General features: G+C 46.4%; 1 protein-coding gene across 1 annotated transcript in view; it reads right to left on the reverse strand.

The window, feature by feature from the left end:
• fat4 (FAT atypical cadherin 4) overlaps positions 1 to 18547 on the reverse strand; it is a 99792-nt gene that overhangs the window by 19946 nt on the left and 61299 nt on the right. The window contains exons 5-8 of the mRNA XM_062394183.1: positions 16468 to 17390; positions 14516 to 14690; positions 3627 to 3807; positions 410 to 660 (exon numbers count right to left, since the gene is read on the reverse strand). Of these exons, the coding sequence (XP_062250167.1) occupies positions 410 to 660; positions 3627 to 3807; positions 14516 to 14690; positions 16468 to 17390 (1530 nt within the window). The remainder of the gene's footprint in view (positions 1 to 409; positions 661 to 3626; positions 3808 to 14515; positions 14691 to 16467; positions 17391 to 18547) is intronic.

An 18547-nucleotide genomic window follows, 5' to 3' on the forward strand; every position in this document is an offset into this window, starting at 1 on the left:
GACTTTTGACCTTTGACCACTGAAATCAAATCAGTTCTTGTTTGAGACCAAGTGGCATTTTGATGAAACTCCCTAAAGGCCGACTTGAGATGTTCAAAAAGCCAAAAACATGGTTTGTGAGGCCACTGTGACCTTCACCTTTGCCCTTTGACCGACAACATCTAAACACTTAATCCACGAGTTAAATTGAATGACAAATAATATTGAGATTTCATCTCAAGGCCTTCTTCAGATAATGCGTAAATGAGGCATAAACGGGGTTTTGCAAGATCACCTTGACCTTTGACCATCAGTACCACATTTGAAAGGATTCCTTGAATGTGTATTGAAATCCAACATTTATAATCTTGCACATGTAGTGAAAAGGGCTAATTATTAATAATAACTTCTGAGCACATTTCTGACTGACCTGCTGCAGTAGAGGCAGGGATGTGCGTGACGTAGGGGTGGTGGTGGAAGCGTGGGGGGTTGTCGTTGATGTCCGCCACCGTCACGGACACAGTGGCGGAGCTGGACAAGCCCTCGGGCTGCCCTCCGTCCGTCGCCACCACCAGCAGCTGGTAATTGGCCCGGTCCTCTCGGTCCAGCAGCGAGCTGGTAATGATCTGTCCCGTGGCGGGGTTGATGGAGAACTGGCCGTGTCCTCCTGTCAGGCTGTAGCTGCAGGACAGAACAAAGAGCAACGTTTCAGCAGAAGCTCCACGAACAAGGGATGAATTCACTCACTGACTAATTGAATTTGTGTTGGCGTGTTTCTGATCCCAGTAATCAACTCGGGCTGTTGGAGTCGTTTCTAATGAACAGCCTGAACCACAAGAACATTATTAAATGATCATTTTAATTTGACATTTCTACATTCGTTTTTGTTCCACGTCTGACACAGATTTCCAGTAATTATCAGGGCAAATAAATATCATCTTCCATGACTTTGCCAACAGTATGTGAAGGGGTGAGTGTGGCTTGTACTGTACAGCACCTTTCATGGAGGATAAAACTGGAACATGTATGAATCTTTCTATTTGTGAAAATCCTCTATAACCAGAAGTGCATGATAAAAAGAGGTTGTTCATGGAAAAAGAAAATCCAGAACAGGTTATTTCTAGAGCTATTAAATGGATTTTTATAACCACTGCATAAACCAGGGGCATTCCTGTGTCTCCAATAAATGAAACAGATTAAATGACATGCTCTTACTCTTTTAGTTCATCAAATCATCCAACTGAATCAACTCAGTTCCTGCATAACGAGCACATATTGTGTTACAATGAGGTGATTGTGTTGTTAAAGCTGTTTCTAATGTTAATACACACAACAGCTTCTACATAGTTGTACATTCTCTGACTTCAGCACCGTCACACTGTGGTCTATAGAGGGCACCGTTTCAAGCCTCAGAGAAACCCACTTAACAGAGGAGCATGCAGACCTAGGATCAGTAATGGTCACCATATTGTGCTGGCGTGCCATCAAATCGGTGAGTTAAGTGACTGAGGCATCCGGCTTCGTGTTCTATCAAATGCAGCCACTGGTTTCTGCTCGGCTGCACACACAGAGCCCCGGTGGCTCAGACTGTCTCCTCTGCTGAAGCTGCAAAGCTTCACACTCCTGGATTCCACTTATCTTACTTATACTACTGTGGAACATGCCACTCGTAAAAATAAATACAGATATCTAACACGTATGATGAATAAACAAAACATGTTAAATCCCATCAGGCCCGAGCGCTGTGTCTCTTCAGCTCTCATGTAAACGTCTCTTTTCTCCCTGTGTCTCTCAAGTCTCCAGCGGGACAAAGACGTTAATGTAAACTGACACACACACACCAGTGCGTATTTTGAAAAAGGAGAGTGGGAGAGATGGGACAACAAATAACAGAGCAGAGTGCGAATGCAGGGAGGACGTCCAAGCGTTCAGACAACGTCAACAACAGAAACCGTCCACAGATGCTCGTGGTCTCACATCTAATGGACTGTGAGAATCAAAACTGAAAACCGAAGGCTGGAGCCGGTTCTCGTCTCCATTAAGATCCTGGAACCCCCAGGAACCCCCGATGGGCACAACTCGTACTGTCACGGACAATTAACGTCCTCATTACGATGTTTTGGGAAACTGGAGCACACTCGGGTACCCCCCAACGTGTACCCAGCGGGGTTCGGGAGGAGAGAGAGAGGCGGGGTCACACTTGCGTCGGCGTCCGGCTCGAGAGAGAGAGCGACCAGAAGCTCTGACAAGCTCCCCTGTGGAGGGGGGGGGGGGGGAGGCTGCGAGTGTGAAAAACGCTGTCGTCCAGCCCCAGCATAGCAGCACAAACAATGACTTTGGGGTGTTGACTACAGCTCTACGCTCTCCCCATGAACTCCTGTCATCGATTGCCACATCGGCCTGGAATCTCACAAAGCTGGCGATGAGGTAAAACGTTTTCGCCGGAGCCACGAGCGGAGCCAGAGCCCGGCGTCACCAGGGAATCAAAGCAAACTAACACTGACCCGATTACTCACAGTAGTAACCAGACCTGCACAAAGCCTGACAAGACTCCACTAAAAACGGCCTAATTAGTTCTGTGAGGACAAAAGATGTTATTCCTGCATTAATCTGTTTATTTAAAAGTTTTGAGTAAACTTTTAGTGTGAATTACAGCATCTTCTGTTGCGTACAAGGATCTAACTAAAGGGGAATTTTGTTATTGGTCGGATTTATCTGCAGGAAGGGCGTTTTCAGGTGTTTTCATGTTTGTTTGTTCATCAGCAGGATTACGTAAACACTACACAGCTGATTTCTATTAAACCTGGTGGAGGGGTGGGGCACGACCCAAGGAGGAACCAAGTAAAGTGTGGATCTGTATAAACAGGCAGATCCAGGATAACCTGCTTAAGCAAGACGAGATAAAACATTTACCAACGTTTTAAATAATGAAAAGTTTGATGTGGACTCTTTTAATTACTCGTGTTATTGGTGTCCAATGTTATTTTGGGGTCATCTGATAAAACTGGTCCATTGCAAACACTTTCCCAACTTGAATGGACAGAATAAGTGAATGGAAATTCTCAAATCTTATGTCTGAGGGCCGATACTTGATGGTTTAAAGTGTTTAACTGAGCAGCGAAGCCATAAATACAATACACGTAAACATGAGCATTTGTTTTGTGTCACCGCATCTCAACTCTCTAATTACAGCATTAAAAAGGCCTCTGCACAAGAAAGTGTATGTTTATAGAAAACCCACAAAACAGGGTCAACTGAGAAATACAATAAACAAATCGTTTCTTTTATGAGGATCAAATGGTTTTTAAAACAAAAAACGTTCATAGCGATTTTCCATTAGTCCTCAGAAGAAGGAAAGATGTTCCGTCCGCCAAGGCCCGACAGTCTATTACATCGAAATCAAGCTGCACCAAATTTCACACACATAGATATCACTTCTCTCAAGTTTTCTCAAGTTTTCTCAAGTTTTTCATCGAGCTCCGTGAATTTTTGATGGTGAGGATGAAAAACACCCTCAATCTCACTATGTCTAAATCTAATAGATTCCTTCTTGGCCCATCCTTCCACCAAGTTTCAAGATAATCAGTCGAGCAGTTTTTCTGTGAGATGAACAGCAATGGAAACCTTTGGTCAATGCTCATCACTACCTTATGACTCCATTGACGCCCACGTCTGCGTCCGAGCTGTTGACCAGCAGCACGTCCGTCCCCGTCGGGGCGTCCTCCATGATGGTGGTGTGGAACGTGGAGGACGTGAAGACGGGGACGTTGTCGTTCACGTCGTCCACCAGAACCGTCACCGTGCCCGTTCCGCTCAGAGGAGGAGAACCTGAGGATGGAGAGGGGGGAAAAGAAAATGAACCACCGGTGACAACAGCAGTTTACTTTTCCAGGACACTTTCTTTCCATGCACGTGACAGATCTGGACGTGGAGGCTGGTGGAGGAGACCCAGGAACACGTGAGCAGAGACACTTATTGCACATGACTTGTGAGTTTGCACCGGGATCCACACTGAACCAATTCCCGGTCCTGCAGAGGTTCACTCACAACGCTCCCGCTGCATTCAAGTCAAGCAAATATCTCTTGCCACCGGTTTGGGTTTCCATCAACACACATTAGCGCGGAATACTTCAAAAGGGCTCAATGTCTCTGAAACCTAATCTCTCAGGCGTCCTTCCTGGGGTCTTGGACGCACGTAGATCTAATCTCCGCAGAGAGAGGCATCTATTTTAAGGTGCACGGCACAGAGTGTCTGTGGAATCCGAGCGAGCAGAGGTTTTATTTTCTATTTTCAGCAAAATATCCAAACGTTTTCTCTCCCGGCGCGGTGACGAAACAGGGCTCGCTAAGGCCCTGGGGGGGGATTTAAATCAAGAGCAGATGAAAACATGCCGCAATGCAGAAAAACCTGAGGAGAAAAAAGGGATTCAGACATCTGCCTTCCTCACGCTGCCCTTTGTGATCCTTCCCTAAACGGCACAGTTAACGGCCTGAGCTTAATTCCAAACATCAAGTTCAGCTTGGTTTCTGTAAATCACAAGAAGAGATGCGGGGACGTGTTCCAGGGGCTCGGAGCTCCGGTGTTCAGGGACGTTGGAGAAACGCTGAGACCTGCAGGCTGCACGAAAAACACTTTTTCCAACCTCTTCACTTGTAGTCGTTCCCTCCTGCGGCGCCCGACAGGAACCAGTGTGAACGCGTCAGCTACAATTCACCAAAACAGAAACATGCAGGATCCCAGAGCTCGTGCCGCCTTCGCCTGTGTACTCAGCTGCGGAAAACATCAGATGCTTGAACTCGCGTATCATCGGGGGGGCCTGGATTAATAAAAGATAATAAGAAACATTTGGACGATGGCCAAGCACAGAACAGTCTCTCCTAACGCAGAAAATATGAATTCAAAGAATCCGGGAAACGAAGGTGGAGGCTCGGAGAGGAAAAGCTCCGGTGACACCTCTGGATCTGTGGCTCGGCCGGCGAGGATTATCATCTACACGTGTGAGAATCACAGCAATAAGCTCATCACACTGTCGTGCCAATGATTCACATTTGAAAGTCAGATGAATTATCTTTCCTCCCGAGGTGATACGCGAGTAGAGCTGATAGAATCAGTCCCTCTCTAACGTGATAGTATTTCACCACGAGGTGGGAAATGGATCAGGAGCAGCGCTGAGGAAACTTCAAATTCTGTGAACATCAATCGTTAATGATTTGAGAGTTTTGGTTGAAAACTAGAATGTCTAAATGTGTGTTTATGATGAGTCTGAGATGATGACAGACAGATCTTTAATAAAAACTTTGAAAGAGGTCATGTGATATCAGGAGGTAGAGCAGAACTATCCTCTATCCAGAGGGTCGGTGGTTTGATGATTGAGTCATTTACTTTGAAACTTAGTGTGTAGTTACTGAAACTGAAACCACAATATCTTTATTTATATTTAGGTTTGAGGATTACGTACAGATTTTCCTCCTAATCCATATTTTTCTTATATTGTGAAATATTGTTGCAATGGCTGAACTTCCAAAAGTCTAACATAAGCACAAGTTGAATTTGAACCAGGAAAAATCCTGTGTAAGAGTAAATAAACAAGATTATGAATCTGAAATGCAGACTCGATGAAGATGGATGACGTGATGAAAGGTGAAGACATCTCGATGGCAACGTACAAATATGTTTGGTGTTTTTTCTGGACAGTTTGAAGAAGAGGAGACGTGTCGTCCATCTTCAGAGACAGTCTATGATCTGAGCAGCTTTTATCAGAAACTATAGAGTTGTAGTTTCAAACAGTATGTGCCAGCATAGTATGAAACAGTATTTAATCCCCCCCCCCCCCCCCCCCCCCTCAAACAGCGTCCCACCTTCTGAAAATGCCCTTGAGAAACAAATGAATCCCCCCGATCTCTGCAGCTGCTGCAAACTGCTGAGGCTAAACTGTGAAGTCCCTCGAGGAGCCGAGTGGAGAAAGAGACGTTTTCTAAATGTGCAGATCTTCTTCTTCTTCTCAGGAGGGCAGGGGCATTCACATCGCTTCACTGCCACCGCTCCGTGATGATGAGCAGACGTCGGACCTTGAGCCTGTCGTTTCATTCCAGTTTTTTCCTGGTCAGAACAGAAGTGGCTAATGTGCACGTCGGGAATAAACAGCTGAATTCCAGAAGCTGAATAAATGATATAAACTGAGGTAACGATAAACAAATTCTCATCTCAGAAGAGAAACCAGACGACGCCGATCTTCGGTGACTCATTTCCCAAAGTGAGTCATGTCCTCTGCAGCCCCGGCCGACTCTTTAAGGATCCTCAGTTTATAACTTAATACAGGAACTGTTGCATTTAGAGCCGAGTGTGTATTTCCACCTCGATAAATATTTATGCATAAGAGAAAAACTGCTTATGAAAGAACATACAACAAAATGATTGAGACGTCCGAGCGCAGGTCTGGTGTCAAATCGGAGAATTAACGGCGGCTGTAACACAAGACACGCAGAACACACAAACTGTGGTTGTGTAGCTCAGCATCCAGTCTATGCTCCATCATGAAGGGGGGGGGGGGGTTATGTAACCAAAGGCACCACAACATGTGGCTCTGATCCCAAACAAGCTCAGTCAGCAGAATGTTTTCTTAATCAACATCATACTTGATTGCGGCTTTCTAATCGTGCAACACACAAGCCGCCGCGTCACACGTTCAAGTGCGAAGTGAGAAGGACATCGCCATGAGTCATCATCGGGGGGGGGGGGGGGGCTCCTGGAGAGATAAGTGGCTTTGTCTGCAGAAGACATCACAGCCGAGGGGACGGAGAGAACCAGGGGAAATATTTGCTTCTAAAAACGTTTCACTGAACTCAGATCACCTTCTGCTGCACCGCGAGCTCGGCAGCTACACAAGCATTGTTTCCACACGGAGAGCGGAAGCAGGCCGAGCTGCACGGCTAGACAAGTGTGTGTGTGTGTGTGTGTGTGTGTGTGTGTGTGTGTGTGTGTGTGTTTGTGGAGCACACCGCCCTCCTCCTCCCAGGCGTTTCACTTTTGGACAGGACGTGATGTCACAACCTGTTTACTGCCTCGGGAGGAGAACTACCAGCCTCCTCCTGACACCATTTGTGCGACCTTTGACCTGCAATGCCTCTGTCACCAAACGCATCACACAGGACGCCGACACCCCGGGTTAATCCCTAGTAAGCACAAGGCAAACTTAACCCCCCCCCCCCACCCACCCTTCCTTTGTGACTATGCTTAAAATACTCCGGACCCCTGGATGCCTCCATCCTCCTCTCTGAACCTGTACTCACCATGCGTGGCCTTAATCTGAGCATTTCTCTCGGTGTATCACGTCTCCCAGCGCCATGCGCCCGTGTGCCGGCCTCTGGACGTCTCGTCTCAACCTCCTGGGGCTCCCCGATATCACATAACCCCTGGCAGCTGTTCCACCCCCTGAAAACCCTGCTGGGCGACGTGTAAATAGTTCAGATCGATCTTGTTACAACGCGTGGGCCGACAGACGCGGTCGTTAAGGAACCTAATATCTTGGCAGGTATGCAAATGTATGTAAATGACAGTTGTTTTGAATAACTCCGGTCTGGGTGAGACATTCTTCAGATGATTCTATGGCGGCTGCTAAATAAGCCGGTCAACATCGCAGTCCAGAACGTCGTGTGTTTCCGATTCTTAAATTACTCCTGAATACCGAACCCCTGGTAGTAAGAGAAACTATCCCGGCTCAGATCTTCATGCACTAAATAACCTCCATCTCCTCCTCGACTTTTTAGATTTGTGTTTTTTTTTAGGCAGGGGTGACTCAACAGGAGAGGAATGCTCTCCAACAGTGTTGAGAAATGCCATCATCATCTCCTCCAAACAGACTTCGCTGGAATCTGGCAAAGCCGAGGGAGGAGAGTCAGGGTCAATGATTTAGACGACTGGGTGTCACAACCTTGTGCGCTGTGGCTGAAGCCGGGGAAGAGAGGTGGGGGGGGGGGGGGATGCCTAAATCTGGAATAGCACAATCTGGCACGCCGCTACACGACACATGACATCATCTTGCCATGGAAAGAGAGCTGGTGGAAATTTGCTGCAGGAAGTCAGCTGCCTACCGACGGCTGCCATGCACCGCGGTTAGAAACAGATTCTTTCCAGTCCCCAGACGCTTTATTCTTTTTCTTTCTGGCGTGGATGAGTACAAATTCAAAAAATTTAACGAGCCTGCAAGTCGGGTTTTTTTTACTGAGTTCCTGTCTTCATCGAGTATCCAGAGACATTTCATGGCACGGCCCCTAAAGTCTCAACGGGACACAAACATGTGAAAATGAGATAATAAGAGGAGGTCACTGCTTGTGTGTGTTCCCCAGAAAAAGAAATGAGACCCTGAAATGTTTGCATTCCTATAAGCGTTATGCCTAAAGACCTTTAACTAGTGGATCAGCCGTCGGCCAAAACAGATAAGGCCATCAAGGCACTACCTCACCTCCGTCTGAAGTTTGTGCCACGGGCGTAATCTTATTTCAGGGGGTTAATCTCAGGTCAGTGAGGAAAGCAGAGCAAGCCATGACCTGACACTTACATCACAGTCTCTATTTACCTCACGCCAAGACAACACCATTGTTCAAAACTCAAAATAGAAGTTACACCGGAGAGAAATAAAAGTCCTGGAAGCAAATACCACTCATTGCTTAAGGTTTTTATACATATGTGTGTGTGTGTGTGTTTTGTGTAACTGCACCCAGAGAAATGGGGTTTTGTCCAGAGACGCACACTCCCTCAATTAGTAAAGAAAATAGTGAACCTTCTGGTCCCATGTTTCCATGAGGTGGTTTTACCCCCAGAGAGCCGCGCTGCAGTCCCTGAGCTCTGACGTTATATGGTGACCATAAAGAATAAGTCCCAGCTAAATCCCGGCGATAACCCTGTCTCCGAGACGGACTGTTTTCTCCATGGGAAGACATCAGCCTGATGGTATTCAGATATTTGCTTCTACCCCGCGGGATGAAGACGCTGGCGTCAGCTCACCTCGCTTCGGAGGACGCAACCCAATCCTTCAGGGAGCTCGGAGCCGTGAGGACTCCTCTCTGCTTTAATTGAATCTAGAAACACCATTACCGTTTAATTAAACACATTCCCCATCAGATCTGACAATGACACACAGTCGGTGCGGAGACAATCGAAACACAGCCCCCCGGTGGATACTTCACCATAATCCCACAGAACTTAAAGTGGTCATTAAAGCGAGGGTGGGATTTGACATTCAATTCTTCCTGCTAATGTTTCACGGCCGCGTCTGCGCTCGGATCTGAGCCGCTTGGATCACGTCTCGAGAAAACCGGAGAACCCAGGATCACCCGGCAGACCCGGCGTCGGAAAACAACAAGCTCTCAGGACCCTGAGACTAAACTGGACCATCTGCCACCGCCTGAAGATCCACAGACAGTTTCCCCTGTAAGCCTCTCAACCCAGAAAGCATTGTCTAGCACGGACATATGGCCGGGTCTAAGCACCTTGTTAGTGTACATTACCGCCGGACAAATCACGTTAACCTCCAGGGAGGTGCGGTGGCCATACTTTCAGAGCCGGAGGGGGTCCAGATACACGTGTTAATGACCAATAAGCCGTGTGTTTTCTGACCACTGCAGCTGCCGGGGGGGCGCACGCCGCTGTGAGCGCCTCGCGGGGGGGGGGGGGGTTGAAGGAAACAGCAGCACCCACCTCCTGGGAAAGAGCTGCAAGTTGCCCCGAGTTGCCGGGTCTAATCCGCGTTAAGAAGCAGGTTTGAGTGTCTCTGCTGGCACAAGAGATAATCTCCTACTTCAATAATGTTTATGATTGACTCATGTTTCCTCCCAAAAAAAAAGAAAAACAGAACTGAGCCGAGCTTCACACGGGGGGGAAAAAAGGACAAAGCTTCGGTGTCCAAACAACTGGGCTCATTAAAGCAGGAAGTCGAGGACAGGTTGACTTAGGGAAGACGGATGAATGTGTAAATTTATGAGACAGCCCATCTGTAGCCTGAGGCTTAGGGCTAAACGGTTAATTACGGTTTATGGACTGCAGCTAGATTGTGCTCTTAAGAGACAGCGTAAATAAAACATCATTACTCGGGGGGGGCAGGGAGACGAAGGGGGTGGGGGGGGTTGTTAGAGAACTGGCCGCGATAGAAGCAAAATTGACATTTTTGTGCCTCTGAGAACCTGTTGCTTTGCGACAAAGCTTCTTTTAATGCGGTACCCGTGAATGGCCTCGGAGGAGCCGAGGGTGCGAGCTGTCCCACCGCCCGTTTGCCAAATACACCCGAGTAAACACAGGTTTTCTCACAGTAAACAGGCAGCGCGGTGAAAAGGGATAAATCAGCAGAACGCTCCGAGGGAAGAGGGGCACAGAATAATTAAAACAATACGGAACTCTCAAGAGGAATCGTCAAATTAAACCTAAACGCTGCACAGCATGCAGGTTATTTATGGAGACCTTCATCTGAATACTTTGGCATAATTTCTTCCATGTATGTTCTGCATAGGGCTCAGACACATACACTAACACACGAGCAGTGCATCTCTTTGTCTTGGACTTCTGAGCCCGTGCTGAGATTCAATGAAGCAATTAGCTTTTCGGGATTCAGTGACAATGGGGTTTGTTTATTTCCCGCATTGTTGCATCTGTCAACGCTTGTTTTTTTCTATTTTAGGGGTGACAGAGAAATACCAACATAATAATCACAACCAGGTGCTGTAATGTTCATACTCGGCTCGTATAAATGTGAGATATGACCGAGGTAAAGTGTTTAGGAGTGAACGCGAGCGAGTTAAAAAGAAAGCTCCGTCTCGTTAAGATGAGTTTTGCTTTGTGAGGGCGCGATGTGCAAACCGGGGTCCTGAGAGAATAAACATCATTAAAAAGTGGATCCTGCCAAAGCTGAGGCACTAATCATCCAACCAGCACCACCTTTTTTAAACTCCCCCCCAACCACCACCGCCATTACTCACCACAGCTATTTACGCAAACATCCAGATCCAGCAATTGTTCGAGGGTTTTTTTATCAGCGAATGGAAAATAGAAAACAGGCGATTGGGAAAAAAGTAGTTTTTTAAGAGCTGATCCAGAATGTTACTGCTCTGTTGAAGCTCATTTGAGGAAACCTGATATTTTATTTGTTCGAGGTCCTGTGTTGCCACCAGAAACAAACTCGAGCCCCGTAAAGTGTTTACCGTGCCGAGCGTCGGTCGGCGATACAGCGACACCCCCCCCCCCCCCCCCCCCACCGACCAAGGAGCGGTCCACAGACAGCCAGGCACTTTGCAGAGACGCTGCAGGGATGTGAGAGACATGGGATCTCTCTGCACGGCCGTGTCCATTATACCAGAGATGGGCCGGGGGATTTACTGTGCCTCCTGCTTTAATGAATGTGACCGACCGCCATGCACGTCAGTGCACCCCCGAGGACGCTCTCAGCACCACACGCAGACTCGCACAAAACTCAGAGGGAACACCACGGAGTACACAAGAGAAGAAGAGTTGACACAACCTGATATGCAGTGTGTTAACTTTCATTAATTTAATCAGACTTCCCATCAGTTTGGGCCAATTCAACTTTATCATCAACCCCCCCGTCTTCTCAAACTGAGCTCAACTACTTTAATTACACTCGAATTTGTTTTATTAAATTTGTTTATGTAACCAAGGGAAATTAAACGTGATCCAGGATGTATAAAAAACAGACAAGAAATTAGGGAATACGATTCTTAAAACCCAATTTCCATATATAAAAACACATAATATCCATTTACATCCATATCAAAACAAAAATATAACAAATTTAAATGAACACAACAAATTTTAATCCAACAAACATCCAACTGATCCATTTGTTGACTTTCTTATTGACGTAGTTTTCACCCGAATCGACTTTTCCACACGAGGACACCAGAATGAAAAAAGAGCTTCTGGCTATTTTCTCCTTCAGAAAACATTTTAATCAGAAGAAGATGAACTCAGTTTCTTTGTGTGATGAAAAGTTTGTAAACACTGAAGAGACGAGACGTGTGTAGATAACGGAAATGATGCTCACAAACATTTGTAATGCTTTTTAAAAAGATAGATCAGCTGCAAACACTCCACAGCTGAGCAGCTGCAACGTGTGTAACATCATGTTTGCAACCAGCACGGATATCTGCTTAGAGTCATTCCAGCAACGAGGCCTGGCAGAAGTATTTTATTGTGCGACTCAGTTGGAGATCTCATTGTTTTACATTCTTCCGAGCAGGCATAACTTGGATGTTGCTAAGCAGTGGCATAAAAAATCTGATTTTCCCGAAGCTGATCCAGATGTTTGGCCGACCAGCGAGATCGGCCCGGGACCCTGCAGACCCCCAGGTACCCTCCTCTATCGGCTCAAGAGCTGCAAACAACTTTCCATAAACAGGAAACAGAAAAAGTAAGATAATAACTACAGAAGCTCAAACGTCGAGAGGAGAAAGTCAAGTCTACCTCATCACGTGGTCGGCTCATTAGGACCTCATGTCAGTATATAACATGTGGTGTTTGTGTGATCGTGTTCAATTTGAACTCAATAAAAAAACAATAATAATTACATCATTCATTCTTTTGCAGCAGAAGGTCAAGACATCAGTGTTTTCCCTCCTCACATTGTTTGTGAAGACATCAGTGCGTTTTGTTACGTGAGGTTAAAAACATGTTGATAACATCTGGTGGCATCAGGCGGAAAAGAAGTTAAAATAGTCATAATAACTTCAGGAGAGTTTTGTTCATGTTTCTCTATGTTAAGAAATTATTGTTTGTATTTGTCTTATCCATTATAATGTTTTATTGACTAACACAGGCTCAGAAACAAAGGCTCCATCAAGTGGATCCTTCTCTGACCAACCTAGACGAGATGCCCGATGCTCGAGTGTCACACTTCAGCTCAACCTCTGAAGGAGCCGGCCCCCGAACTGGGAGACAGCCTCACCACTCACAACCCCCCCCCCCCCCACACACAATGTGGGAGTCAGGCTGTGATTCATTCATGTAAACATTAAAAAACGAGGGTTAAAACACATTTAATTGTCTCTTTTGGCTGCGATTAAGTGTTTGACAGTTTAACTGATAAATTAAATCCTTGGCTGGCAGAGTAACACTTCTACTGATTAAACTCTCTGGATGATAAATCGTCTTTTATTCTCTTTTGGTGTTTCACGTGTGGGTTTCGGGGAATAGAAGCAGTGCAGGGAGGACACAGGCCCAAGTTAACATGTAGGGATGAATGTCTGTGGTTGAGAAACAGGTCATGGTCGACAGCAGACTTGGAGACAAGTCTACACCATCCACCTTCAGCAGTTCCTGCCAGATAGGGCCTGGGAGAACCATTCCCCCCCCCATCATCCCGGGCCAGGCCTCAGAAATGTGAGAAAACGCTGCCGGGTAATTTGGCTCGTACGATGATTATGGGGCTTTCGATATTTTGATATTCGACCCCAAGTCCCTCTCTCTGCCTCTCACCAACATCGTACTGAAATGTCCTGTCAAAATATTTTGGAATTGTTGTCAGAGATCTAAATATGGACTCCCTGTGAAGCACACAAAACGGGATCAAATCCTAATTAGCATGTTGGGTAACTTTGTCCATGTGGCACCGACCTCTAAACAGCATATGAGGCAAGAAAACCTTAAACAGAATATCCTGAAAAAATACACAACATTTTCTGTGACATTTATCATCTGTTGCTCAGTCACTGAAAATACATCTCTCCCACAAAAATGAAAATGATTCAAACTCCGACACGCCCCAAAAACAAGACGCGACACGCAACATCCTCCCAGTTCTCACCGAAGCTCGTCCACGGTCAGAAATACCCGGCGTTATGAACGGTCACATCTCCGGACCAGGAATGACACAGAGCAAAGCCTCAGACCGGGACGGCCGTGCCAGAGCAGCTCGGGGGGGGGGAAACATATACTTAACTGGCGCACCATGTGATTTGGCTGCGACGGGGATACGCATGTACTCCTTTAACTGCACATTAACCGGCCTCCATGCAATAACAAGTTAACCTTTTATCTGGCTATAACGAGCTCTACCGCCGTATCCAAATAAACAGAGGATGCTATTCAATCGAACCCGCTGAAAGGACTTCTGGGGAATAAGTTGAAAAACACCCACTATTTTGCAAGCTAAAAACTCCTGAATGTTTGTGTTACCGTGCCACACAAAGAGAGAGCGCGGCGCGGCACTATGAAATCAAAATGCTGTTTGTTTGCTTTCGGCAGCTTGGTTTTCGAAGCCTGATTACCAAATATTTTTCTAGCTTTGCTGGGATTCAACAAAGCCCATGAAAGGGCAGATCACCCAGTGCTGAGGCCCGCACCAGAAACACCAGATCCTGGATGAGAACTCCAATGTGGTACCGGGTTCAGACATAAACAGCCGATCCGGGAAAACCCTATAAACAGGAACATGACACCGAAGAGCCGAGCGTCTTTTCCTGAAATCATCTTTTTACTTTCAAAACATTTCAAGATTTGTGGCCAGCTTCCAGACTGCGGCTGCGGTGGTACCTGAGTCGGTGGCGGTGACCAGCAGGACGTACTTCCCCTGGGCCTCGCGGTCCAGAGTCTGCGTCAGGCTCAGCTGGCCGCTGGACGACAGGCTGAACGCCGCCTCGTCGTTCCCCCCGCTCAGCATGTAGCTCAGCTGACTGTGGGCGCCCTGGTCGTCATCTCTGGCAACGACCTGGGAAACACAGAAATCGTGAGAATCCAGCGTTTGTTAAGAAGCTGGTGGAAGTCGTGCTCGGGCAGCAGAGATGGAAAGAAGCTGAGGACATTATTATAAAGTCCTGAGCTTCAAAACAAAATCTGAGCTTTTAATTTCCTGCTCGTATTACGTCTGGTGCAAGTTCTGTACTTTTTAACTCAAATCTCACATCTTCAGTTTCTTGTTTCTTTAAACAAATATGCCGTTAAACAGTTATCACATGTATTTAAATATAATTTATTGTCATAAAGTAAATCAAAGCAACCTAAATTGGTAAAGTAGCTCTCCTGCAGCCACGTTATAAAATCTGTAATTATCGTACAATAAACAGAAATATAACACCGACACGACCCATTTCCCCTGAACACTGAGTCATTGAAGTGCACTTTGCGGATTATACTTTTTTTACAAGTAACTTAAGAGTATTTTTGACTTGCGATATTTGCTGTTTTACTTTGCTGATGCAAAAACTTCATATACACTTTTAATTTACAAAGAATTTAGGTTTAAGCATCATAATTTGTACATATTGATTAAGTTGCTGCTACACAATGGCCACGTTATGGATATTGTTGTCACATGTATCATATTATTTGATTATTAATGGTTATGTAATGTCATTTTTGGCAATGCAACACGTTAATGTCAGGCTATTTTAACTTTTTCATAAAGTCCCAAGATAGTGCTGAATACTTTATGTAAAATCTTAATCTGTGAAGTACCTACTACCAGAGAAGCAGTGTAAAGTACCTTCAATTAAAATACTTTAAATTTAATTACAATAAAAAAAGACTACTTCAAAACTTTCCATCACCTGAGACAAAATTCTGTCTTAAAGTTTAACAAGGGTCTGTTCCGATAGTTACCACGACCACATACATATAAAAGGAGGCTGTGAGAAAACCAGTACAACCACCACCTCCCATTTAGAGTTTCCACTGAGGCAGCTGAGGCTTAATTACCATCACGGTGCTCCGCGGCACCATGAAGGGAATTGTTGAGGGGAGGCAGATCATTACTGATTCACTTTGTCTAATCAGACTTTCCCAGGGAATCCACACAAAAAGGAAAACCAGAGTCCAAGAATCATCCTCTGGTCTTCAGGCGGCTCCCAGTACAGACGTTTATTCAGGAATCAAACCCTTAGCCAGTCTGATTCTTTAGTTAAACTACTCACTGGTTTGCCAGAATGCATCGTGGGCGCCACAGCCCTTCCTGCCGTGAGCGCCGCAGACCGGCAGATCCAGGTTTGTGTACAGATGTGAGATCTTGTGTGGCAAACCCCCCCCCCCCCCTCGAATTACTGCTCCCTCATTTCCTCACAAGGTAAGAACATGAACCGGCTCCGTCACTGGAAATCAGTGCTTTCCTTTCATTTTTTACACTACCCACGCCTCATTTAGTCATCAAGGTGGTCAGAGGTTTAATTCTCCTCGTCCAGTTTCAGATTTCGTCGAAGCACAAATCGTGCGCAGCGGCTCGCAGCAGAAAATGAATTGTTTATCATTTCAGGCAGGTATCTGTTATGGCATTAAGTGAAATAAGACCACCGTGCAAAGTGGTTTACTGCTCACATACCTGCAGTTATTACGTTAGTACTCCAATAAATTTGGTTAAGGCATTAGCCTGTTTGAGGTCTCAGGACTGTCATTCAAAAACAATGGCTCTCTCTTCACTCAGCAGGGCCCGTCTGTGAATGTTAATGACATCCGGACCGCTTGAATTTCACTGAACAGAAAACAAACACACTGACCTGCAGGATGTTCCTCGGCAGGCTCTCCAGGTTCTCCAGCACGTTGACCGTGTAAGGCGAGAGCTCGAACGCCGGTGAGCAGTCGTTGACGTCCAGCAGCACGATGTTGACGGTGGCCCGGTCCACGCGGGGGCTGCTGCCGCGGTCCGCCGCCTGCACCACGAGCGAATACGAAGAACGAACTTCGCGGTCCAGCTGCTTGGCGACTGAAATCACCCCCGTGACCGAATCAATCCTGAAATCGGAGTTGGCGTTGCCCGCAGAGACTGAAAATCGAATCTGGCCATTGGTGCCGCCGTCGGCATCGCTGGCGAACACCTGGATGACATCGGTCCCCGTCAAGGTGTTCTCCTCGATCTCGATGTCGTAGATGTTCTGTGAGAAGCTTGGCGTGTTGTCGTTGACGTCCAGAACCATCATGGTCACGTCCATGGTTGAAGACAGAGACGGTTCTCCTTTGTCTGTGGCCACAACTGTGAGGGTGTAGTTGGAAAGCTCCTCCCGGTCGAGTTCCCCAACCAGCCTGACGTCTCCGTCCACCGTCCCGATGCTGAACTTGTTACCGAAGGGTCCTTTGAGGGAGTACTCAACGTAGCTGTTGGGCCCGCTGTCTGCGTCCGCCGCCTTGGCGGTAAACACCACCGTGTCCACAGGTGTGTTCTCCTGGATGTAGGTCATCTTCTGGGAGGTGAAGGTCGGCGAGCAGTCGTTGACGTCCAGGAGGATGATGGACACCTGAGCCGTGCTGGTGAAGCGGGTCATGGGAGGTGGAGCCAGGTCGTTGACGGTGATCACCAGGTTGTAGAAGGATTGTGTTTCTCGGTCCAGGGCCCTCTTGGTCTGGAGGACTCCTTCCTTGGTGATGATGAAGTGACTCTGGGGATCGCCGGAGGCAATTTTGTAGAGGAGCTGCGCGTTTAGTCCTAAAACACAGAGACACACATTCCCAAGAGTGAATCAAGAGAGAAGGATAACTGAGACATTCCAGGGTTATATTTAATTTACAATGAACTAGGTAAAAACAAAAGTTGATTAATTCCTTTGCTTAAATTAGAGCTTCAACAACCCAAATCAACTGATCTTCCACTTCAATTGAATTATATACAAAGTAAAATATGCAAAATCAAATGCAATTAAGTTTGATTCAAGTTTGCATATGTCTGGTGTTATTGAATAGGTAATTTGTAGTTTGAACATTTTACTTCGGAGGTAGATGTATTTATGATTCCAGGTTTAACTTTGTAATTTTTCTCAGAACGAAGGATCGACCAACATTTAAGTTGAGGAAAATGTGAAGAATTTAACTTTCAGCAGACGTTGCATCTTCTAATTTTGTGCATTGAGGCTGAGTTATGATGTTTTCCTTTCAATTTTCTATGACCTTGCATTATTAAAAACAAAACGACTGATAACTCCAGCGTAAAGTGGAGGTCAACTGCTGATATCCTTTGACTGGAATCCATTGTTCCAGATGCAATTGTTAGATTTGCTGTGTGTGTCTGAATCAGGCACCTCTGAGTGTTATCAACATCCATTTCCACAAATTGTACGAGAGCAGCAGCTGCAGCTCAGGCTGCCGCTCTCGTCCTCCGAGCGGACGATTCATTCACGCAGCGTGACAGATCGCTATCGGAGCAGAAACACCACAGAGAACCACTTCCTGGACTGATAGCACCATTGTGCCGTCGTGGAAAAATCCCTCATGGCTGAAACATTTATACAAATGACATAACTTCAGTTTGACGGGAGTTGGACGGTGCAGTAAACTATCAAACCTTGAAATCTGGCCTAATCCGCACCACTCCGCTGCAAGTGTGGGGGTGGGGGGTGGGGGGGAGGGGGGGGGGGTAAAATGGGCTTAAATTGAGCGTCTGTAATGCAACTCAACGGGGTACTCATGTGGAAAGCGCCGGCACCTTCCCACACTCCAGCGTGTATTTACAGTACACAAGTAATCCCTTATCAAGGGCCAGAGTGCTACGCCGTCTCGGGACAGAGACAGGGGTCAGAGGTCAGGGCTTGGGAAGTGCTAACAATGGCGGAGTCTTGTTTTGACGCTGGAAAGCGGCAGCTCTATATC

This window comes from Platichthys flesus, chromosome 8 (genome assembly GCF_949316205.1).
Source record: "Platichthys flesus chromosome 8, fPlaFle2.1, whole genome shotgun sequence".
In the NCBI taxonomy this organism is placed as follows: domain Eukaryota; kingdom Metazoa; phylum Chordata; class Actinopteri; order Pleuronectiformes; family Pleuronectidae; genus Platichthys; species Platichthys flesus.